Genomic DNA, 26,202 nt, shown 5'->3' with positions numbered 1-26,202 from the left:
GTCTGGGAGCACTCTATACACCATTAGCTCTCGTTTACATTGGAGTGACTTGTCATACAATTTGACAGGTCAAATCACATGACAAGTCGCACCCTATTGTCAGCAATGGCACTGTTCAAATCGATGCAATGCAGAGTTTGTGGTGTTGCATCGATTTAAAAAAGGCGACTTGCATAGACCTCTGTCCATGAAGCCGCACAGATGTCTTTAAAGTCGCACCTAAAGTTGCACTGGCATGAGGCTTTGAAATCGTGTGATTTCAGATAAAGTTACTCGATTTCAGAGCCACATTCAATGTGAGCGAGGGATTAGTGTACAGAGCCCCTCCAGGTTGACATGTTGTACTAAACATTTTTAACAGTTTTAAAAAATTACAGATTGATATGGAAAGCTATTTTTTTTAATTCTTTCAAATGTAAAATGGCTTGGGTAAGATTGTGTTATCTTACTCATTAATTTATCCTGGAAAGGCGATAGTTGTTTCTATGGACATGTATACTTCATATATATGGTGTGTTGCATAAGCTGCATTGTACCTGTTTTATATACCTAAAAAAAAAAAAATGGCTTTTGTAGCAATTTTATACTCTATATCTGTTTTTCAAGAAAATTAGATATCTTCTTTAAAATGTGTTTTATTCCATAGGTGTCACAGCAGTTGAGATGGATTTAGAGGATGAACAATTAATGCAGGAGCAACAATCTTTGAGAAAACAAAAACATCTGAAATTGTGCAAAGGAATGAGTCTTTGTGTATGTTACTCTGCCAGCATTGGGGGCATTGCAACACTAACAGGAACTACGCCCAATCTAGTCATGAAAGGACAGATGGACCAGTAGGTTGTATTCTTTTAAAAGATTTGTAACGTAGGTTCACAAAGTGCTCTTGGCATATGCAATATCAAGTAAAAATATACACCCTCTAATGCCTCCTTATGCACCAAAATAAAATATTTCTTTCTATATTCATGCCATATGCTTATCAGGGAATGACCAAAAAAATTAAAAAAAAAAAATTTATTACTATATCATTTTAGACTTTATATGACATTTACTACATCAACCTACATTATAGTTGCTTAACACAACAAGATTTATTTTCCTTTAGTTACAAAGTACATTCAGCCTACTATGTCATTCCTATACAGTAAGTACAGGAACATAATACTTACTAATGAGTGTTAAATTAATACAGTCTGAGGAGTAGAGGTTTGATTATACTGCATGTACATTATTTTGTTTGATATAAATATATTTTTCTGTCATCTCAACTAATTAAAAAGAGATAATGTTCCCATCATCTCCATCCCTGCTTTGAGCAGCTGTCATTCGTATAGTGGTACTGCTGAAATCGGTCGGGTGCACTGTTTTTTTTTTTTTCTTTTTTTTGAAGGTTGATGAATTTGCAAGCACAAGGTACCTTGTTTTTCAAAAAAACTGGCCTATCGTTGGTTGACTGGATTGCTGTACACCTTTGCTTTTTGGAGTTGAAACTCATATTACAGTTAGCATTCAAAACACTGCTCTAGTATTTTAAATGATACATATGCCAATGCTCCGAAGGCCGTCATTTATAATGAAGGATGCAATCATTTCTAAATCAGTTCTTCCTTATAAAACATTATACACTGCTTTTTCGATTGCCATTTTTTTTTTAGTGATAAACGGATCTTATCTTGCAGGTTATTCCCTGGAAATAATAATGTAATAAATTTTGCTTCATGGTTTGGATTTGCATTCCCTACAATGTTATTGTTACTTGCTCTGGCCTGGATCTGGCTACAGATTATGTTTCTGGGAACCAAGTAAGTCTATATCGGCATCTATTTTCATGAAGTCAAAGGCCAATTTATTGTGAAATCAACTACCTGTGTAAATAGCTGCAGCTTACTGCTTGTCACACCTAATTACTGTGGGGATTTATTTCTCATAGTTTTTGTCCTGCGAAAACATTTTAAGTTAGTTTTGAATAGAAGGTGGGAAAAAGTTAGAACACCTGTTGGGTTACTACTGCTGCCCAGGGCTCTGTTAGAATCATTTCTCTTGTGTTCTGTCCCGTGGATAATGGTTTTACCAGACAGAAAATGAGAGAAAATGTGCAACAGAGACACATACAACAATAACATTTTTTAACAGGGATTCTAGCCTTTCCCTACTCTACTAAAATAAAGCATTTTTGCTTCTAACTGTGTTTCTGACGGAGAATTTCAGAACAGGAAGTAAAGGGAAATCTATCAGAGCTTCAAAATATAAAATCCCAAAAAGGTTCTAACCTTTCCCAATCACTTCAAAACTAAAAAAAAAATGTTACGGCTGATCCTCATTGGCTCATATACTTTCAGAAAAATTAAGCAACTTTACAAAGACTTTCATCCCTCTCCTTTTCCTTGCTGTCGATTGATGTCCATTGGGAACTCTACCGGGATTCTCAAATGCATGTTAGTCCCGAATTGTTTGCTGACGGCTGATAAAACTGTTTTCACACATGAAAATGATGCCCTACTTGAATGTCTTGTACCTTTTCATGCTCCTTAATTCCACTGCTGTGGCTAGAAAATGTCTGACCTGTAAAAAACGTTGGGACAGTAAACATCTATCTTTTTGTTTGTATCAGAAGTACACTTATCCTCTAGAGAACATGACTGATCATCTGTTGTCTTTATGTCTTCCCCAGATTTAGGAAGAATTTTGGCTGTGGCGGAAAACCAGAAGAAAAGGAGAAAGAGAAGAGAGCATACAGTGTCATATTAAAGGAACACAAGAACCTGGGTCCCATGACATTCGCAGAAATCTGTGTCTTGGTTCTTTTCACCTTGTTGGTTCTTTTATGGTTCACTAGAGAGCCAGGTTTCATGCCAGGATGGGCAACTATCAGCTTTAACAAAGGTGGAAAAGAGTAAGTTTATAGAAAACTGAAAAAAAGTGTAAAGTTGTGTCCAGTGACACCTGGCATTTGCTGTATTCAGGGAAACACCAAATATACTTCTTTTTTAATGCCAATGTCTAAAATTTGTACTTGTAGATGACTTTCATATAGTAATATACAAGGAAGTCCAGCTGTGTTCCAATCTGCACAAGATGTATTTAGTTACATTACTTGTATAACTCCAACAGCACTTTCCTAGAGTGCATACATCTATTCACATTAAATCCTATCTCTCAAGGAAGCCCACAATTCAATACCCTAGATACAAGTAATTTAGTCTCTGCAGTCACAACAGGCCGGCTGCAGGGATTTTTGTACGGGTCTGATTCATTTTAAAAGCTAATAATAATGGCTTTCTTAAATGCACTGATACTTTCATGTGTTAAAAAGGTAGGTTATGCATATGACCTGCCCTAATTCTATGCAACATCTTACTTATAATGTAACAGCTGTTTATTCAGCCATCTTGGTGTGATGTCTAATAACGATACTTGAGAAAGATTGATTACATTTTATCTGTTTTGTAGGTATGTCACAGATGCTACAGTTGCTGTATTTGTAGCACTTATGTTGTTTATTTTTCCATCTGAATTGCCATCATGCAAAGCACGGGATCCAGAGCAGACAGGTAAACTTTCTATTTTCATAATAGAAAGGTAGTGATTCCAATTGACTGAACTTTAATGGGTTTTTGCATTCCTCGTTTTATTTTCAGTATTTTTTCTTTTAGTTTTAGGTTTAAACAGTTAGTAAAAATTATAATAATAAAAGTCATTTAGAGCACCTAATAGAACAAAGAGCAATTGAGTTTAGATTCTAGAAGCCTAAATTTTGTTTTTAGTTTTTTTTCATGTAATATCAGACATGACAAGAGACTGAAAGTGAGGAAGCCTGCAGCGAACCTTATTGCTTTAAAGGCAGAAGGTGTATGAGTTTTATCTTTATCAGAAACCACCTGACAAGTGCTTCAATCGATAACAGCCACTTTTTTGTGAGTAGAATTAAAGGTTTTTAAAGAGCAAGGACCTTTGCTAACAGTGTTTTCTCCCTAACTGGTGGCAGTTTTAATATTTTCAATAAAAATATTGGGTATTGATTAACAAGCCAATTTACATTGTTTGCAGCCATCTAACTAGTGGCTATACCAATCATGAATACTGATCATGTAAAAAGGCATCTGTCTCAAATGTTGCATAAAAGAAGCCACGAGGGCCAAGAGGGGAGGGAACGGGACTTTGAACGATGCCAAAGCAGTCATGCAATTATACAAAAAATCTTTTAAAAAAAAAAAGAAAATGTATTGTCAGAAGATATTAAAATATCCCCATGAGACGTGGGGTTAATGAAAACAAAACCCATGTGACATTGCATAGCATAAACTTTGCAGTGTAAATACACGACAGAGTGTGATTCCAGTGATTCTCATTCAAGGCTCCAACATGTTTCGACTTGTTCAGTCTTCCTCAGGGAGATACTGGACATTGGAGTCACACTGATTTGTCTAAAAAAAACATAGCACACATTCAGAAAATGTATATACACGCACAAAGAAAATAGACATGCAATATCAAAAATGAACATAGTTACATAGTTATTACAGGGATAGTAAATTGTGCTGGGGATCCATTCATGTAATGGAACAAGATGGAACTGCCCTCTATCACCCTTAGTGGATCCCAAGTACAAGGGACAAATGGCGGCAGCCTAAACCTGTGTGCCTACTTGAATTCATCAATCTCTTAAAAACAATTGTCCTTAAAAACATATGCGGTATAGGGAGATTACAAAATCACTAGCAGTGAGTCCAAAGAACTTGAGGTATAGAGGACTTAAAGTTTTCACATACCTGTGTGTAAAGACCAGTATTTTGGGCAAAAAGGTCTTTTTAACACTTATGATATAGTTTGTGTCTCTGGTGAAACATGGAGACAGAAAAAGCCCAAGGGAAAGGTACACCTTTACCTAAAGTGTATTACAAACAGTAAGTTAGCCAAGCACCCAGTAAGCACATAGTTAACAAATGTAGGTTTGTGATATCCAATAGCAGAAAGATGAATATGAAGCATGTGTTTATACTAGTATTAATGGTGATCCTACACAGGCATAGTAGGCATCGACCTCATGACTGCAGACATGGAGAAAATTACCCAATGCAGAGGGGCCCCTTAAGTGTGGGAGAGGATCTGTCACATGGATCAACAGAGTCAATACCAGCCCTGTGTTCTGGCACCAAAAAACACCCCTGTTTCCTGGTTCATCAGGGAGGAGGGAGCACCCTTTAAAGTTGCCCAATTGGAGACAGATGTCTCCTACTGTCCCCTGCCATCTGTAACCCAAAGCCGAATCCGGCCAGACGTGCGTCCCCGCCTTAAAGGCGGTGAATTCACAACCTGAACTGGAAGTTTAACCACTGCCATTTTGAGAAAGGGGGGACTGTGGCCAAAGACAGTGCTATAACGGAAAGGTGAATTGGGTGACATCGGATGACACCCAACACCAAAGGGATGGAAGACAATGAATGGCATCTCCACAACCACCAATTACTTGCGGCTTATTATGTGCAAGCTCCTTTACATGTTATTGGTACAGAAAGAGAATTTAAATTGGTCTGAGGTTTTAAATGACTTAGAGTAACTCCACTTTTTTGTTGAGAAAAATAAAACAATCCCCCCTGGCAGATCTATGTATATTGCAAGGATTTTGCCAAGCTTTGTTGCAGATTTCTACTTTTTGTTATTCTGAAGAAATAGCTGTTTCTTTGTCTGTGTCCATGTTCAGAGTGAATATGTATGGGAATGACTTTTGTAACTGTCAATCAGTTGCTGCACTTGCGGGCTCCTAATGAGGAAAGTGGCAAGGTCTGCATCCCTTTATAAGAGATTTCTCTTTGAGAGTATCTCACCAAATACTGTTGAAGGGGATGCCCAAAATCTGACTTGTATCTTAGTGCAGACTTCTGGGAAAATCAGTGAACCAATAATACAAACAGGAAATTACATTTCTGGACGGCATTATTTACACCAGGGGTCCCCAGCCTCTGGGTCGCAGCCCTGTTTGTGACCTGCTGGGGACCGGGCCACAGGGTTGGGGTTGGGGGAAGCTCAATCTCTATTGCCACCTGGGCTCTGCCTCTTGTTGTTTCTTCCCCTCCACAAGAGCTGGTCTTCCCCCAAAATGGTAGTGTAGACCAACTCACCAGTGCCAACCCTGGACCTCTAGCGGTATTTCTGGCTATACAGCAGCAGCATGAATGTCTCATAGGGAGCCATGCAGGAGACACTCTGTAGTCAGGCCTCGGCTGTTGTTGGTCAGGGCAGGGGACCTGTATGTGTTTGGTGTACCCCGGGGCATCAGAAGGAGGAGAGCAGCCGTCACTTATTTATAGTTGGCGGAGCTTCACTAGCTTGCCTGTAGCTTACCCTCTGCTGTGTGGCGATTTGAATGTAATAGCCCTTCAAGATAGTCGCACAGTAGGGGGTGAGCGGTAGACGAGGAAGTGAAGCTCCGCCCCCTGTCAATAAGTAACGGCTGCTCTCCTACTTCTGACACCCCAGAACACAACAAACACATAGATGCAGGACCCTGGGGATCTGAGGTGCTTGGTGAGCTCTGTGCAGTGATCCACTCACTGACAGTGTATAAAGGATAGAGGAGGAGGTTTCCAGTGCGGTCTGTGAAAGCTATTCAACCACTCACCTTCTTCCTCAATGTCCTATGGGAACTGTAAGGCCCCTTTAACATGGTCTGTCCGATCAGGTCCTTCTGTCAGTTTTTGAGGCAAACCTGATTGGACCTTTTACTCTCCCCTATGGAGCGGCAGATGTCAGCGGACTCATGTCTGCTAACATCCGCCACTATCCGATCCTGCCTGCAAATCCAGATGGGATGGTGGTCCATTTTCCAATTTGCGGTCCATTTTAACCCGATTTCCCCATAGAGGAGAGCAGGAAAGTGTCTTTCTTTGCTCTACACAGTGTGTGGAGACTAACCTGTTATCTGCCTGCTCAGCTGAGCAATTCCCCGCTGAGCAAGTGGAGTCCGCCAAACGGAGGCACCCATGTAAAAGGGGCCTAAGGTACATAAGTCCCATTCTGTGATTGATGTTTCAGACCTCCACAAGGCCCTCAGTGTTCTGCATATAAGTCCATAGGCTTTCCTGGCTATAGTTCTCCCCTGCTGACTGGAGTGGATAGTGCAAGACAACATTAAACAGCAGAAAGGGAAAGTTAACTGATTGGAAAGAGGGAGATGTCTCTTCCTCCATGTTTCTGTAGTCCAGCACCTAGCTACACAGGCAAGGGGCACAAAGAAAGTTAGATCACATGCAGCCCAAAAATGACCAGTTTGACATGCTTGCTCTAAAACAAGATGGATGTTTGTGAAAACAAAATATAGAAAAATTAACAAACCAAAACATGCCTAATGAACCAACCCAAACAACAATATATGTGGAGAAATATTTTTGCCATTGGAGGACAGGTTGTTGTTATATTTCCCAAATCCTATGACGGTTATTAAAGGCCATTAATGCAAAATCTTGACAACAAAAAGCTTCAAGTAAAGCCTTACAGAGAAAAAAGTTTGATGTATATTTTATTACAAATGCCATTTTTATGCCTATACTTTTTTTTTTCAAGTAGGTTTGTATGAAATTAAACTCATATCTAGTATCCATATTCAGTGAGGTAAGAACTGCACTACATTTACAGGTTTCACACTGATTTTTTAGTTCTGACAACACAAATAGTAAGGTGTTTTTTAAAAACAGGCTTCAATTTTTCCCCTGAAAATGTCAGCATTTAGTAAAGTGTGAAGATAAAAGGAAGGTGTATGGCGCTGCCAAAATGAACTAATAGTTCCGTATGTACAACAGATGCTGAATGTGTATTCAATGTGTGAATCTGTGAATTCTAAATTAATAAAGTATCAAGTGCATCATGTGTGTGACAAATAAATTATATAGTAAGTGCAACAATATAGGGGATCCAATCCTGTGAGGGGTTTGCAATGGTGCTAAAACCGTGCAGAAATATATAGAAAGTATAAAAATGGGTGAAAAATAGAATGTGGGTAAAAATATTAAAAATGTGGGTGATATCTGCCCAAAAAAATGAGGAAAAATTAATGAAACTCAGTAAAATCAGTTGGGTCCACTTAAATGAACTGTGACCTTATAACTATACAATAAATAGCATCATATATGACATAGAACTGAGTAAAAGATAGGTATACAAATCTTATAAACCACTCTAAAAAATGGCAGCAATAGTCCAGGTGTTGGTAAGTCCGTAATAACTGAAAAAAACCTAAAAAAGGAGGGTGGTCCCACAATGGAAAAAACCCTTCCTAAAATAGGGGAGCAGAAAAGTGACTTGAGTGCAGGTGCTCTAACGGCGATGCTCAGGTGCTCAGATGTCAGTGACTATTCAGTGCTCCCCGCACCCCTTGGACCGCACTCACCAGAGCTGTTCACCCCTGCAGGGGTATCAGGCCTTAGGTATATTTTTTTTTTTTTTTAATTTTTACATTTATTGTTTTTTTCAATACATTACATATTAATTACATAAAATCCACCAAACATACATCAAAACCTACAAACAATACTCTCAAAAGCATATAGCAGTACTCTCCTGGCCTCCCCCTCCCACCCTCACCCCCCCCTAAAAAAAAAAAAAAAAAAAAAAAAAAAAAAAAAAAAAAAAAAAAAAAAAAAAAAAACCCCCAAAAAAAAAAAAGTGAGTTAATGAAAAAAATTACTACTTCTATGATCCTCACATCTTGAGGAAGTTACCTTGCATCGTGAAAAGAAGAAAAAGAAAGAAAAAAAAAAAAAAAAAAAAAAAAAAAAAAAAAAAAAAAAAACCCCAAAAAAAAAGGTGAATTAATGAAAAATTTACTACTTCTATGATCCTCGCATCTTGAGGAAATTACCTTGCATCGTGAGAAAAAAAAAAAAAAAAAAAAAAAAAAAAAAAAAAAAAAAAAAGGGAAAGAAAAAAAAAAAAAAAAAAAAAAAAAACCCCAATCGTGTTACAATTCCTTCCATTGTATTCCTCCTGCATATATATATATACTGGAGTTATTAAATTATTGTGCTCTGTGAGAGAAAAAAAAAAAAAAAAAAAAAAAAAAAAAAAAAAAAAAAAAAAAAAAGGAGAAAAGGAAAAAAAAAGGGGGGGTAATCCCCCCCCTGCACCATCTTAAGTGACATAATTATTATGTGCCACATCATGATACTCCCCCCTACCCTCCCCATCCAAATTCAAAAACACACATATAAATTACTTAACATCCCCCCCCCACTTCATGCCAAAAAAAAACACAATACACACCCCAAGGAAAAAAAAAAAAAAAAAAAAAAAAAAGAGAGAAGAACGGGGAGGGGGGGGCAGATGAAAGAGAAGAAGAAAAAAAAAGAAAAACCCCCCGCCTCCCCCTCGCCCTAGAGGGTGGGAAGCTCAGCCAATTTACCACTCTACAATCATCATTCTATATCATCCTCATGTATTCCATCTATACTGTCCCTCCTGACGCGCACGTCAGGCTTCTAAGGATCCCTCCACTGACACTCCGTAAGGGGGGCGGGATCAGGGGGAAAAGGACATGAAAAAAAAAAAAAAAAAAAAAAAAAAAAAAAAAAAAAAAAAAAAAAAAAAAAGGGGGGGGGAATAGAGGAGACGGGGAAAAGCCCCTTCCTCTACTCTCTAGTCCCCTTCCCTCTCTCCAGTCCACCTTCCTCTGTCCCCGGTCTCCTGGACTTCCTATTTCCGTATTTAGCTTATCAGTCGTAAATATTCCTCTGAGCACGTATATTGTGACCATGCCTGCCATCTAAACCTACAACGTTCTTCCCTGCATGTACGTGCGGCTGTTAACATTTCCATCCTATGAATTTCCCCAATTTTGGCAACCCATAGCCGCACAGTAGGCGGCTGTGTTTGTCTCCACAATGCTGGTATGCAGGCTTTAGCCGCATTCAATAAGTGCGGCAACAAAGAGTTCCTATAATTCTTTACTGAGCTCCCCGTGCCATGTAATAAACACAGCACGGGGTCATCCCGTACCTTGGTCGAGGTTAGGTTCTCTGTTATACGAGCCACCTCATCCCAGAAACTCCTTATTGCTGGGCACGTCCAAAAAATATGCACCATTGTTCCACCCTCCTCTCCGCATCTCCAGCACCTATCCTGATGTTTCCTATCCATTCTGTGTAGTGTTGCTGGAACACGGTACCATCTAGCTAACACCTTATAACTGATTTCTTGATATCTACTAGCTATGGATACCTTATGAGTCAGTCTCAAGATTTTATTTATTTGTCGCTGATTAAAGGAGATACCTAATTCTCCTTCCCATTTTTGCAGGAATTTAAGTGGTTCCGAATCACGCGATGTCCCCAGAAGTGCATATATATGTGATAGTGCATGTGGTATTCTCTCCTCTGCTCTACATAAAGTCTCAAATGGCGTTAGGGGGCGTGGGATATAGCCTGTCTTCTGCATTTGTTTTAAATAATGTCTAACCTGGTAGGCACTGAATGCATCTAAATTTACTTCGGGCCATGCTAGCATTTCTGTCATCGTAGGTGGTTCCCTGTGGGTCCATATGTCACACAATCGTCCTCTACCCCCATTAATTAAACCTATAATTTTAGCATTCGTTCTACCAGGGGGAAAGTTTATGTTATCCCCTAAGGGGGTCATTGGTGATATTGTTGGTGCTACCGAGCTATTTTTTTGTGCTTTAATTGCTTCGCTTACCGTCGCCCCTATCGTCGGATGTAAATGTATTTTATCATTTTTTAATATCGGAGTCCATGGGGCTAAGGCCACTGTTGTATTCATGGCCTCCCTTTCCAATTGCACCCACTGTTTAAAGGTCCCACTGCCGTGCCATTCCATCACTCGCGTCAGGTGCGCTGCTCTATAATACCGCAACAGATCCGGTAACCCTACTCCTCCTCTCACCTTCGGGAGGGTTAAGATCTGCATCCCTATTCGCGGGGATTTTCTGGCCCACACAAAATTTCTGAACACTGCCCTTGCCTGTACAAAATATGTCATCGGGATTGCTATCGGAACAGCCTGGATAGCATACAGTAACCTAGGTAATACGTTCATTTTCACTGCGCTGCATCTCCCAAACCATGACAAAAATAGTGTCTGCCATCTTTGTAGATCTGCTTTAATAGATTTTAAGAGTGGAATGAAATTTGCCTCAAACAAGTCCTTCGGATCTGCTGTAATGTGAATCCCCAGATACACCACCGATTTCTTATTCCACTGAAAGGGAAAGGAAGATCTCATATGGTTCCATCTAGTCCCTAATATAGACACATTCAATGCCTCTGACTTCGACACATTTATTTTGAAGTACGATACTTCCCCATACTCTCTGATAGCCTTTAGGATTGATGGTATTGTTCTGTCAGGGTTTGTAACATAAAAAAGCAGGTCATCTGCGTAGGCTGCCACTTTATGTTGACCTCTACCCACTTGTACGCCCTCTATTTCTGCACTTTGACGGATTTTGCACAGTAAAGGTTCTAACGCCAAGACAAAAATCAACGGAGATAGGGGGCAGCCTTGTCTAGTGCCATTTTTTATCTTGAAAAAACTTGAGCACCAACCATTTGCCCTTACTGCCGCCGTAGGACCGGAGTACAATGATAGGATACACGTCATCATCCATTCCCCTAGGCCTAAGTGTGACAGGGTGGCCCGGATAAAATTCCATGCCACCCTGTCAAACGCCTTTTCCGCATCAACTGATAGCAGCATCATCGGGATTCTCCGCAAACGCACATTATATATCAAATCTATTGTTCGAATAGAGTTATCCCTTGCTTCTCTTGTAGGGACAAAGCCGACCTGGTCGAGATGTATTAATTGTGGTATATATGGCAGGAGTCGATTTGCCAATATTTTAGAAAACAACTTGGTGTCTAAATTTAATAATGAGATTGGGCGGTAACTCCCGCACACCGCGGGGTCCTTCCCTTCTTTCTGGATCAATGTGATGTAAGCTCTCAGAGAATCTGTCGGCATGACCCCTCCCTCCCCGATGTAATTTAGATGTTCCAAAAGGGGGGTCTTTAAATTTGAAAAAAATTGCTGATAGTATAACAGTGATAGTCCATCTGGACCTGGGGCCTTGTGTGGTTTTAACTGAGAGATAGCTGTTTTTAGTTCCTCTTCTGTTATCTTTCCTTCTAATGCCAATGCCTGTTCTGCATCCAGCGATGGCATATCTGTCTTTTTGATATAATTGATCGCCTCATCGAAGCCAGCACCCCCCCTATCAACTGATTCCGATGAGGCGATGTCATATAACTTCTGGTAGAATTTGCTAAATTCTTCGGCAATCTCTGATGATCCATATTTCATTTGTCCCCCGCCTGTTTGAAGTTGTGCAATTACCGTCCGTTTCTGGGGCCCCCTTAGGGCTCTGGCTAACATAGTTCCTGGTTTATCCGAATATTCGTAGTAATGTCTTTTTTGTGACACCAGTACTCTCATGGCTTTTTCATAAAGTAACTCGTTGAGTTTTTCCCTGGCCGCAGTCAGGGGCACTAGATGTTCCATCGCCATCGATCTTTTATGAGTGGCGCTTAATTCTTCTATCTGCGCTAGCAGCTCTGAGATCTTCTCCTCCCTTTCTCGTTTACGTTTTGCTCCCATTCTAATCAACACTCCCCTAATGACGCATTTGTGGGCCTCCCATATGTTCGACGGAGTAACTTCTGGTGTTTTATTTTCCTGGAAATATTTTGTCAGTTCTGCCTCTAACTCTGCTCTTGTCTCTATTCCTTGCACCAGTGATTCATTCAGTCTCCATGATGGTGGCTTTACTGGACCTGCCTCAAAGTTAATTATAATGTGGATGGGGGAGTGATCCGACATGGAGAAAGAGCCAATCTGTGAGGCCACTACTCTAGACAGATCGCCCCTTGAAATTAGGATGCGATCTATTCTAGAGTACCTATTATGTACTGACGAATAGTAGGTAAAATCTTTTTCACTTGGATGCATAATGCGCCAGGGATCGACTAGGTTGAGGAGTGTGATTTCCTTACTAAGTTTTTTAAGTCGGGCATATGAGAGATGTGATGTACCTTGTGATGTATCTAAGAGTGGCTCTGCAGCGTAATTAAAATCCCCCCCCATGATTACCAGCCCTTCTTGAAAGTTTAACATTATTGGTGCCACCAGTGTTAAGAATGAAATCTGATTCTGGTTAGGGAAGTACACATTAATCATAGTAATCAGCCTTTCACCTATCTTACCCTTTACCATCAAGTATCTTCCTTGTGGATCAATACAAGTTTCTAAAAATGTCCATGGAACCTCTTTGGCCACCAATATGCTAACCCCTTTTGATTTAGGAATAGGGGTGGGGGCGTGATAAGACCATGGGAAATCCTTATTTTGTAATTTTGGGATAGATTCTTTTTTAAAATACGTCTCCTGGCAGAAAACTATCTGCCCATGGTTTCGTCTCATGTCTGCCAGGAAGCGTATTCTTTTTTCAGGTGTAGACAACCCTCTAACGTTTAATGACATAATTTTCACTTCCTGCATTTTTCCTGTCTCAAATGATTCTAACCAATTTACTACTTTACTTCTGAATTTTCTTACTCAGCTGTCTTCCTCCCTTTGTCCCCTCCAAGTGCCAATGGCTTTAGGGCTTACTAGGCCTAGGATTTATCCAAAGTCGATAAACTGATCCCTCTGTACAGAAAGCCCCCTAGACCTACTCAGACCTAATAGAGACAGGGGGAGACCGAGTAAAAAAAAGGGACAGAGAGAGAAAGAAAAAAAAGAAAAAAGAAAAAAAAAAAAAAAAAAAAAAAAGAGAAAAAAAAAAAAAAAAGACAGAACAACCCCCCCCTTTTCCACCCCCCCCCCCCAAAGAAGTGCCAGTGGAGCGTGATCCTATTGGTCGACTCTCGACCCTGCGTAACTAGACGCAACCTATTTGGGTGGGCAAATCCGAGGATTCATACCGTGAACAGGAGCAAATCTAACACAACCCACAATATCTGTATCTCCTAATGAGTTGACAAATTAACATAAGCCTGTAGGTGCATTCATTTCCTCCAGTTTAGGATATAAAGAAAAAAACAAAAAGAAAAAGAAAAATGAAAGAAATAAACACACCGACCTCTGCAGGTCCATGTACCCTAGGCATCCGCCCCTGTGTTGCTATCTCTAGGGAGGATTGGGGTTCCCGTATATATTCCCCCCTACCTATACATTCCTGTATCCACCCGCTGTATCAGGATCCCTTTTCTTTTGTAATTACCAAACACATTATTTAACTCCTGAGCCCCCCTAGCTACCTAGTATTGGTGATCCTCCTCCCTCGACCCCCTCCCCCTCCACCATATCACGTATGTGCCCCCTCTGACCTGCTCTGTGCCTCCTATTGGAATTACTCTACCTTTTCTAATCACTCATCTGCTCGTTTCCAAACTCATAGGGCTCCTACTTTCGAAGACCATGCCCAGAGAGTTTTAGACCCAAGAGAGGAACCAAAGCACTAGACCAGCAGGACACCGAGGGGGATAAAGAGAGAACACAAATATAAAGGAAAGAGAACACCGCAAATTACTGCCCTTGAATACCAATTAATCCAGAATAATCATGGCTCCCCAATTACCCCTGGACCCGCATCCTCCCCCGACCGTGACCCCAAGTCAATCCCAGATTAGTCATATATGACTTATATTAATAATAGCTTTATTCTTGTATTGATATTCCTGGGTTCTACTTAAAAGCTGAGGGGCCCAGCCAGTCAGTGACCCTGATCGGCTGAATCTCTAGGAAGGCAAAAAGTCCTGGCAGTTGATCAGGCCAGCGCAGTGTAAAGGTCAGTTCCCCTTTCTTGACTTTTAGATGAAATGGGTGACCCCAGTGATAGATGGCCCCTGCCTTCCGAATTTCCTCCAGTAGGGGTTTCACTGCTGCTCGCATTCTTAGGGTGTTGCTTGATAGATCTGGTAAGAGCCGGATCGTTGCCCCTTCAAACTCAAAGGGGCCCCTATCCCATGCCTTCCTCATTATTTTTTCTTTTAGGGCGTAAAAATGTACCCTAGCCAGGACATCTCGTGGGTATCCCTCGCCCATGCTCCTTGGAGCCCTTACTCTGTGGACCCTGTCCATCTCAATTGCCTCCAACTGGGGTCTGTCCAGAAGGCTATTAAAAATCTCGGTCATTTTGGCAGATAGGTTGGGTCCCTCCACTGTCTCAGGTAGCCCTCTTAGGCGTATGTTATTCCGCCGATGCCTATTTTCTCCATCATCTTGTTGCAGCTGTATCATGATTAGCTGTTTGGCAAATGATCTCTGCGAAGACTCTATGCTCTCCACTCTCTCTGCCATCTGGGCCTGGTCTTTTTCCACCCCCTCTATCCTTCCATCCATTTTCTGTATCTGACCCCTTAAAGAGTTGATTTCGCTGGTTAATGAGCTGACTATCGAGGCAGCCATTGCAGTTAGATCTTGTTTCGTAGGCATAAGAGATATTAACTCTTTCCATTCAGGAGACTGTATTGATAAATTTTGGGGAGGGGGGGATTGTGCCGTTGACTGTTCCTTTCCCGCCACCGCCATCTGCTCAGCTGTGTCCGCAATGTTCTGAGCCTGTAATTCCTTACTGCTGTTATTATTTTTACTGTCTTTCTTTGATCCTGTGTTCCCTGCTGTTCCAGCCTTTGTTGGAGCCATCCTATACTGTTCCTCCACTCTTTCACAACGTGCTCCCCTTAAAAAGTAAGCGGAGATATCTGTGGACCGGCCTGGTCTCTTTATATTGTACAGTTCACTAGTCTGCATAGGAAATGGGGGGGGGAGAGCAGACATTTACCAGCGTCCGTATCCTTTATCCCTCATATTTCTTAATGGGATGTTATATCTTCCAACCCCCCCCTTTCCTGAACCTCCTCCGTTTGTGAATGTACTCGTGTGGCACGGCCAAACATACAGCTCAAGTTGTAATAGTCTCGGGACTCACCAAGGCCGGTCCCACCGTCTCTGCACGACCTCCAACGTACAGCCTGGTCGTTCCAAGACTCTCCACTCCGCTCTGGGGAAAAGGAGGCTCCACTCCGGTCTAGGCTCGGCTCCTTTGGAACGGCTGCTCTCTGGCGCGCGGTGTGTCACCACGTGTACTCCCTTCCGGGTCTGAGGGGGGAGGGTGCCGCACGCTGTCTGTTGTGGGCGGATGCCTGCCTACGGGTCTCTGGACTCTGCTACGGTCCTCCTCACGGCATCATCCTCTTGCTCCACAGGCCTTAGGTATATAATCCTGGGGTGATTGTGTGGTCCAATATTCTGCTCAAGTCTTGCGTACCAGGGTCCTTGGCATTAGGGTCCGCAGGTGCACCGATGTATATGGGGGAAGAAGGCTCATATAGAGTAGTACCGCTTTTAAAATTACTTTATTAGATTCAAAGAAAATAGGTACTCCCAAACGAAAAGAGGGTAATCGGCATAAAAAAGCAATAGTCGCGCACTTCCGGGACGCCGTGCGTTCCACGGGGCGGATGTGCGTTCCACTTGGGCGGATGTGGCGCGATGACATTTTTTCCATTGTGGGACCACCCTCCTTTTTTAGGTTTTTTTCAGTTATTACGGACTTACCAACACCTGGACTATTGCTGCCATTTTTTAGAGTGGTTTATAAGATTTGTATACCAATCTTTTACTCAGTTCTATGTCATATATGATGCTATTTATTGTATAGTTATAAGGTCACAGTTCATTTAAGTGGACCCAACTGATTTTACTGAGTTTCATTAATTTTTCCTAATTTTTTTGGGCAGATATCACCCACATTTTTTATATTTTTACCCACATTCTATTTTTCACCCATTTTTATACTTTCTATATATTTCTGCACGGTTTTAGCACCATTGCAAACCCCTCACAGGATTGGATCGCCTATATTGTTGCACTTACTATATAATTTATTTGTCACACACATGATGCACTTGACACTTTATTAATTTAGAATTCACAGTGGAGACACACATTGAATACACATTCAGCATCTCTGTTGTACATACGGAACTATTAGTACATTTTGGCAGCGCCATACACCTTCCTTTTATCTTCATTCTTACTATATTTTTAGGAATATAGTGCATAGGTGGGCTGCAGCCAGTATTTTATTAGAAGCTTAGAATTATCCTAAGCGCGGATTCTTTATATTTCATTTAGTAAAGTGTGTTTGGAAATAAACTGTCAACACCTAGGCCTAAAGGAACCTCTTCATTTTCAGCATAATTCCATCGTCTGATTCCTATCACATTTCTGTGCCCTATATTGATGTAGGTGTGGGAGGAGGAAACCACACTATGGTGAGGGACACAGCCTTCAACACTTTTGGAAGTGTTGAATGCTGAAGATGCTGGTAGGGGCTGCAGGGCTGGAATGGAGGGAAGGTAGGAAACAAGGTCTACCACAGAGGTGAGTATAATACCGCTTCTATTGCAGGGACCGTTTATCTGTATTTTTTGTTACCCAGACACGGTTGTTTATATTCAGCTACTTGTTTGGAGCTTTACACAAAAACAAAGAAAAAAAGGAAAGAGCGCACAGCCGCGCTAGTGTAATACTGTTTCAATAGGGACACACAAGAAAGGCTCTCAAAAGTAAAAACAGGCATGTGGTATTAGATGTTTCCCTCTCCTGGATCGTCGCTATAAGACGTATCAAGGAACATCCAACCACCCTGGAGCCGGATGAGTTCAGACCGCCTGACCCAGGCTCCGGCATGCACGGTGGACTGCGCATGCACCCACCACCAGCCGTTGCTGCGCATCGATGTTGAAACCAAGGCACCCAGGGGAAGGTGGAGGAGACAGGGTCAATACGTCATCATGTTAGGTTGCTATGATGATTTTTGGAGCTTTATCTTGGCTACTATGGACTATTAAGTTTATATAATTTCAGATTGTTAATAAGGTCGCTACAGATACATTTTAATAAAAGTCCTCACAGCACTTTTCACCATCTTCTTTTCTGCTGCTTCATTTAATATTAGGAAAAAAAATAAAAATCTATGTACCACCGCCTCTCTTGGACTGGAAGACTGTAAACGAGAAGATGCCCTGGAACATTGTCATCCTGCTGGGAGGAGGATTTGCTCTAGCTAAGGGCAGTGAGGTAAGACATAGTTTTTGCCTTAAAGTGTTAGTTTACCTAAAACCACACAAAAAAAGGTAATATATCACAGAAAAATGGCTTTGAAATAGGGAGTCTGTACTGTCACTTCCAAAGTCATGAACTTGCCTATAAGACACATGTAAAACAATTATGAAATGCCTCTCTTGGACAGTTTTAAGAGAGGCTGTGTGATTTCATGCCACATAGGTAACACTTAAAGATAATATACTCACCCAGCTTCATGTCAAACATGCTTGGAATGAGACAGATCAGCTACTCCTATGGTAAACTAGAAACAGCATTTATCACTAGTCTTGCTGTCAGATTTTAATATGTTGGAATAAAGAGTCAATAGCCTATTTTTTTTCTCATTTAGGATTCAGGGTTGTCGAGTTGGCTTGGAGAAAAGCTCACTCCGTTGGAGAGTATTCCACCAGCTGCAATTGCTCTAGTCTTGTGTCTGCTGATTGCTACATTTACAGAATGTACCAGTAACGTAGCGACAACTACACTGTTCCTACCAATCCTAGCATCCATGGTAAGAAACAAAGTAAAAAATCAGATGAACAGCATATGTTCTATCATGGGGGGGCATGCATGTGACAAAGGTGCAGCGTGGTGTGGTGGGCAGTAAACACACAGGCAAGTTAGACAAGTTAGGCAATAACAATATATTGTAGAAAGGTCCAACACAACACAACAAGGCCCTGCAGGTAGGCATGCCCATCCAGAGCCACTTATGAACTGCAAGAGTGGTCTGTAGACTTCAAAGATGCTGACAGCATCTGCCACAAGGAGTGGAATGTGGCCTGGCCAGTCCACACCCAAGAGGGAAGGCTTCCTGAAGTGAGGTAGAGATAGTCCCTGCACGGCCGCTACTTCTGGGAAACCTTTCCCTATCTGTAAGCAATGTCCCTGCCAGATGGCGAACCTGTGCCTACACTAGCAATTTACATAAAGCGTGCCAAACCTGGGAGCCGGAGCCTTAAATAGACTCTGCCTGAGCCAAGATGGCCACTGAAGTCACGTGGGGCGACAGCGTCCAATCAGACAACTGTCTCCTTGTGACTGCAGGAATTCATACCAGGTTCATCATAACTTCCTACCCCTTTTGCAGTTGAGCGCCACCTGTGGTGGGGAGTACAGACTGCAGCACCTGCCTACATGCAGTTTCCTTTTATCTACTTCAAAATAATGTATGCAGTGGTATTTTCCAAAAATGTGTCTGCCATAGAGTAGATAAGAAGCCTACATTAATAGGATATACACTATTGTCAAAAGTATTGGGACACCTGTCTTTACACGCACATGAACTTTAAAGGAATCCCAGTCTTAGTCTGTAGGGTTCAATATTGACTTGGCCCAGCTTTTGCAGCTATAACAGGATCAACTCTTCTGGGAAGGCTGTCCACAAGGTTTAGGAGTGTGTCTATGGAGAATGTTTGACCATTCTTCCAGAAGCGCATTTGTGAGGTTAGGCACTGATGTTGGACAAGAAGGCCTGGTTCGCAGTCTCTGCTCTAATTCATCCTAAAGGTCTTTTATCGGGTGCAGGCCAGTCAAGTTCCTCCACCCCAAACTCGCTCACCCATGTCTTTATGGACCTTGCTAATAGTGTGTTCCAGGCTTAACTGTTGAGATAAGCTATCAGACACACTGATATTGTTTTCAATTGGTCAGGACATACTTAGGTAATCTCTTTACTTATATATTTATAAACTACATATTGATAGGGTGTATAACAATACATGGATCCACTTACATTACTCCAACCTGTTTTACATGTGAATATAAAAAATTCAAAGGATATACATTAATACAGTACCTTCTTAATAGACCATAATTCAGAGCTCTCATCAAGAGATTTTACTTACTCAGCCACCAACTTCCAATGATATAACACCACAGAGCAGAAAATAAATCAATACCGTGCAAATTATGTAAATTGAATTGGTTGTTTACAGAAAGTGGATTATAATGGTATGCAAACACTCATAATCCCATATCTATTTTCTCCTCTGTCTCGGTGGATCACACTCATTGTTAACATAGCTGATATATAACTATGCAGAGAGATATCTTGATAGCATAAAATGTCACATGTCTTAATCTATGACTTGCCTAAGGAAAGGAGGAAGGACTTACTTAGAGGCAAACTTCCTCCCCAATGAAGTGGTACTAGCTGAGAGCATCAACAACTTTTAGATCAAAAGGTAGTGGTAGAATGGTACTGGACATGGATTTTCATGGATTATTAAAAAAGGACAAACTCATTACTTAAACCCAACTAACCTGTATTTGGCAGCTCACCACAAGGATGGGGATCCCCCAGGAGAGGACATTGTAAAAATCTAAGTGTAATATGTCAAAGTGAGCCAAATAAAATATATCAGTCCAAAGTCTTTTTTGTTAAACTGGTTACAACAAGCAGGGCAAAGAAAAGCCAACATGTTTTGGGGCCACACAATCCCCCTTCATCAGAGCTGCATGAAATGGCATAATGGGAAATGGACTCAAAAATTCTCCTAACCAGACTGATCTGCAGGCAGAAGATGTTACAAACAACAGTCAGTGCAGGTGTTCACAGTAAAAGTAGCAAAGGTCCTTCCTTGAAGGATTTTTCTTTTGGTACTCTTTAAACTGTGAAAACATTTAGATGTCCTGCTCATGAAGCAGATTATACAGAGCTGTAGAATTGCTAGAGAATACAAATCACACACATACACATGTGTTGAACTGAACATACCTGTGTCTTTTAAATCTAGAGTTGGTTCTCCAAACTTTCTAAACAAAGAACTAGTTTACTGTCTTTCAGACTTTCGGGCGGCTGGACTAGGGCCAGTAGGAGTACACAATGTCCTGGTATCCAGTGGGAGTAAACAATGCCCTATCTTTGGTGTCAGCGGAAGGACTAGTGCCCCCTCATTGGTGACAATGGAAGCAATTGTGCCCCATTGTTAGTGTCAGTTGGAGGAATTGTGCCCTTTCGTTGGTGTCAGTGGGAGTAGTGCCCTGTTGTTGGTGTCAATAGAAGGCATTGTGCTCCATCGTTGGTGTCAATGGAAGACATTGTGCTCCATCATTGGTGTCAATGGAACTAATTGTTCCCCACTGTTGGTGATAATGAGAGGAATTGTGCCCTTTTGATGGTGTCAGTGGGGGGATTAATGCCCCATTATCGGTGTCAGCGACAGGAATTATGCCCCATTGTTGGTGTCATTGAATGGAATAATTCTCCAAGGGCCAGGTTAAAGCAAGCAAAGGGCCGCATCCGGGCCCCCGGGCAGCAGTTTGGAGACTGCTGATCTAGAGCAATAATTGAAAAATGTATGTACACAAAACATACACTAGTCTTCTTTACCATGTGCTGTATGAACATAGAGTTTATTATTATAACAGCTTGTACATTTTCAACTATTTTTTTTTCTTCTTGTAATCTGCTTGATAAAGCTGCTCATATTAACATTAGAGATTAGATACGTGTCTAATCAGGAATGACTAGCAGTCAAATATGTGTGACACAATGATTGTGTAAGTTTATGATGCTTCCATCATACTGTAATAGAAAGTGGAAACTTTTTTCTTTTTTTCCCTTGCTTTTTCTTTCCTATTCATTTTTCTTTTTACTGCGTTTAAAGCTTACACAGTGTTTTACATTCTCCAATAGGAATCAATATTTTTTTATGATCAATTCTAACATGTCAATTTTTATGATACGCAATATGATGTGAATTGCTTTAAATTACATCTAAAATTGTCTACAATTTGTAGTCTTCTATTATATGTAAATAATCTACCTTTTAGTACTTATGTACATGATATTGAACAACTGTGTAAATCGTAGATTCCTTTCTTTATTGTAGGTAGTCACGGTTGCTACTGTTTTCCTCTCTTATGTCAATAATAATAAAAACGTATTGGATAAAAAAAAAGAAAAAACAGGAAATGGAAACTAATTTTTGGTACCAGACAGATGTCCCAGATTTGTATGTGTGAGCCTGATACTCAGTCCAAGTCACCCATTGACTTAGAGACTTCAGCTAAATAGTTTGATTTGCCTAGGTACAGCCTGCTTGTAAGAACTGTAGACATTACATATTTATATCTTTCAATGGTGTTGGAAGAAAGAATTATTTTTGAAGCCATCACAGCTATTAAAATTTCAAAGCCAGCATGGAAATTAAGAGTGGCCATAGCATATAAAGCATACTGTTATGTCCAAAGATCAATAAAGCATATTTTCTAACAACTCAATTGTAATTTAGGATGTGTAGACCCTTCCCCTTCTAGCCCACACAGGCTTCACAACCAGTTCCCTACTGTGCATGCGCGAGGCGATGTGCTTTTTGAATGGTCCCGCAGTCTTCTGGGACACACACAGGTCCCAGAAGGCAGCGGGTAGGAAGGAGGAGGGGATGGACGTCATGACGTAGATCAGTGATCTTACCTGGAAGTGGGTACCTAACAAAACCAGGTACCCATCCCCCCCCTAAAAAGTGCCAAAAGTATTTTCTTTTAATCAGAACAAATCATCAACACTGCAAACACCACTGCCATTATATCCAAAGCATATTGGCAGTGAATCTACACCAAGGCATACAAAACCTATGATGAGGGTACAGTAATATGTACTCCCCTCTGCCCCCCCCCCCCCCCCCACCTTAAATGGGCAACTAGGGTGTCCAACCGCGGGCCCATATTTTTTTAAACTTATCTAGACAACCCCTATGATAATAGATATATTTTTCTAGGCATAGTGTATCACCCTTATAGGCTTACCATTCCTTACAGGTAGGTAAGTTATCAGATTTCCAGTGGGCAAGATTCATTCTTGGTGCCTAAAACAATGCCCTCACTGTAGCTACTTTGGAAAACGTCTGCAATTGCTGACTGTCCAGGATGCATTGTTTAGGGTCAGGCTGAATATTTACCTGAAATACAGTGTTAAGCAGGTTAATAACTTCTGACTAATACAGGTGAAGTTTTGGGCACCCCCATAATTAATGAACTAGGTCTCCATGGTCTCTACTGCATGCATGTGTTACAAAGAGGGTCCTCACAGTCCCATTTTAAGCCACTTGGGCGGGGTGTAGTACACTCTTAGGAGGATAAATAATTGCATACGTTTCTGATGGACACTAAGGGAAAACTCCTGAACTGCCTGCAAGGCCTCCTCCCACTCCGCTTCCTCAAAGGCTCCAACATCTTTAGCCCAAGGAGCATCTGCCTTCAAAGGGAATTAATCAAGAAATTCTAACAACATTGAATAACATTGAGTTAGAAAACCCATGGTAGATTCAGTGTTCTGTATCATTTTAAAAATTGGCGTGGGAGACTGCAACCAGATTGCAGCATCACCCTGTGCTCAAACATCATTCTTTTAGTGTGCAGAGAAAAGTGATAGCATGACTACTTATCTATGCTTATCTATATTATCTGAATAATGGTCAAAAAAATCTGAAATATAACTTTCTATACTATCATGGGAGGGGAATAATTGTAACCCAAAGGCATTTAGTTTCCAGGGTGCTTTAGACACCATAAAAGTGGTAGGGACTCAAAGCCAAGCTATAAGAGGGGAGTGGTCTAAAACTCTTTGAGAAAAATATTGTATATGTATTAGTAAATGGGACATGGACGTGGAGCCCACACAAAGGTCAATACGAGACAGGGATACATCGGATATGGAAAAGCAAGAAAATTGCTTTTCTTGGGGGTATGTTTTCCTGTTCACTGCAGTGCATTGGCATCCCATTTAAAATTAACGAGCTGCCATAATGAAACACACAACGATGCTTCAATGTGGGCATGTTAACAGAATGCACCAATGCAGACAGCTGTGAATAGGCACTAAGCAAAATATGTCACGAATAGAATGGGCCAAACGCCTCCCTGTTCTGTTCGCAACAGAACTCCTGAAAAGGGAAAAGGTGCTAACCCCAAATGCCATCTCCATTGAACTCTTGAGGCCGAACATGAGAAATCAAAAGTGCCCATTTTGGAGGCCTACATGCGAGTAATTGGCCAAAAAGGGGTATGGGGGTCCGGGTACAGCCCCGTGAGGACATGTATTAATGCAAAGATTTTTTTAAAAAAACAATCCTTTTTTTCAGGAGCAGTGATTTTACAGATGCTTAACCATTTCCTGCCCGTCATGTAGCAAAATGACAGCCGCAAAGTGGTTGCACTATCCTGACTGGTCCTCCTCCGCTGCAGTGCGGGAACACGCTTTGGTTGCTTATTTGCTCTGTCAGAAAAATTTTTACAATTTAAATTTCAATTTTGCATGATGAGCCCACCCAGTCAGGTTAGCGGGTTTCCTTCAGGTCCCGCGCAGCCCAGAAGTCGGGTAAGGTTTTCCCCTGTCCTGAGGAGTTTTCACAACATTGTGAACATACAGTGGTGCCGCGTTAAGCTCACGCTGGAGGTGCCTCATCAGTTTTTCAATGCCGCTATCCTTTTGGAGACGGTGTCACCTGGGGTGCACCACACTGTTTCCGGATTAATTAACTCCATGGTGGTGCCCGTGGAGGACATTGGAACAGGTGCAGGTAATTCTGGTAGCTCCAGACCGGCCTCATCGGTCTTGGTACGCAGACCTCGTACAAATGGTCGTAGAGTCTCCCTGGCGGCTACCCCTGAGTGAAGATCTGCTGTTAGAGGGCCGATCTTCCATCCTGCCTTACGGTCTCTGGCTTTAACGGCATGGCTGTTTAAAGCCAGGTGTTGAGAGACAGTGGTCTCTCGGATGCTGTGATTCCTACCTTATTGAAGGCTCGGAAGACTACCTCAAGGAAGATTTACAATCGTACCTGGAAGGCGTATATTGCCTGGTGTGAGTCGCAAGGGTTTCATCCTCGCTCCTTTTCGGTGGCAAGGGTTTTGGCCTTCCTGCAGGAAGGTGTGGTCCAGCGTTTGGCGCTGGGCGCGATCAAAGGTTAGTTATTAGCCTTGTCTGTTTTTCTTCCAGCGTCCCTTGGCGACTACTTTCCTGATTTGTAGCTTTATGCAAGGGGTGCGTCATCTGGCTCCACCACGGAGGGCTCCTTTGCCTCCATGGGGCCTGAATTTGGTCTTGTCCATTTTGCAACGGTCTCCTTTTGAGAACATCAGAGAAATCTCTCTGCCTGTGGCTATCACCTCTGTTCGCAGAGTGTCTGAACTGGCGGCTCTATCTTGCCATTCGCCTTATCTGGTTGTTCATAGAGATGCAGTGGTCCTATGACCAACTCAGTCTTTTCTTCCTAAGGTGGTGTCGGATTCCCAACTAAACAAGGATATTGTGTTGTCTTCGCTTTGTGCGATGCCCAAGGTGTTTGCCTTGCATTGATTGGATGTGGTCTACCTGTCAGCCACGGAGTCTTTTAGGACATCTGATTCTCTGGTTGTCCTACCTGAGGGAGCTCGGAAGGGTTCGGTTGCGTCCGCTGTGGTTATGAGTAAGCGATCTTCTGAATCGTGAGACGCGTTAACCTGTCCCATGTCCATGTGATGCACTATATGTATTCATTTTTTTATGGGGAATTAAAGCACTTTTACTTCATCATACTCCTGAGTGCTGTCAACTTTCCTTTTGATTGCTCAGTATCTGGATGGCGGATCCGACCCGGAGTACTTCACCACACCTGAGCGGCTCTTTCTGTCATTATGTATGCGTCCGCTGCAACCATTTTCACATGGATCAGACAGACTATTGTTCAGGCCTATTCACTGAAGGGTCAGGTGCCTCCTTTGCCTGTGAGGGCACATTCTATTAGAGCTGTGAGAGCCTCTTGGGCTTTTTGCCATCAGGCTTCTGTGGCTCAGGTGTGCAAGCGGCAACCTGGTCATCTGTGCACACTTTCACAAAAATTCTACAGACTTGACGTGATGGCATCCTCGGATGCTTCCTTTGGCCGCAAGTTTTGAGCGTGGCGGTTTTGTTGAAGAGACATGTTTTTTTCTCTTCGTGGGGTGATTTTTGTTCTGGGGTTAGCTCCTGTTGAGCTTCTGTTGCCCTGTTGGCTCAGTTTTATCTGGCCTTGTTGACACGTTGCCATTCTTTGGTTGCGTCTTTTCCCACCCCTCACACCTGCACTGCTTTGGGACATCCCAATAGTGAAGAAC

General features: G+C 41.7%; 1 protein-coding gene across 1 annotated transcript in view; it reads left to right on the top strand.

Annotated features, from left to right (window-relative positions):
• The window catches only part of LOC309546407 (solute carrier family 13 member 2-like), a 138,300-nt gene that overhangs the window by 87,685 nt on the left and 24,413 nt on the right, over positions 1-26,202 (top strand). The window contains exons 5-10 of the mRNA XM_082246068.1: positions 647-836; positions 1,683-1,805; positions 2,675-2,896; positions 3,454-3,554; positions 17,975-18,096; positions 18,473-18,634. Coding sequence (XP_082102194.1) covers positions 647-836; positions 1,683-1,805; positions 2,675-2,896; positions 3,454-3,554; positions 17,975-18,096; positions 18,473-18,634 — 920 coding nt within the window. The remainder of the gene's footprint in view (positions 1-646; positions 837-1,682; positions 1,806-2,674; positions 2,897-3,453; positions 3,555-17,974; positions 18,097-18,472; positions 18,635-26,202) is intronic.

Source organism: Pelophylax lessonae (assembly GCF_965119305.1).
Source record: "Pelophylax lessonae genome assembly, chromosome: 2".
Classification (NCBI taxonomy): Eukaryota; Metazoa; Chordata; class Amphibia; order Anura; family Ranidae; genus Pelophylax; species Pelophylax lessonae.
This window is presented reverse-complemented; position numbering and strand designations above follow the sequence as displayed.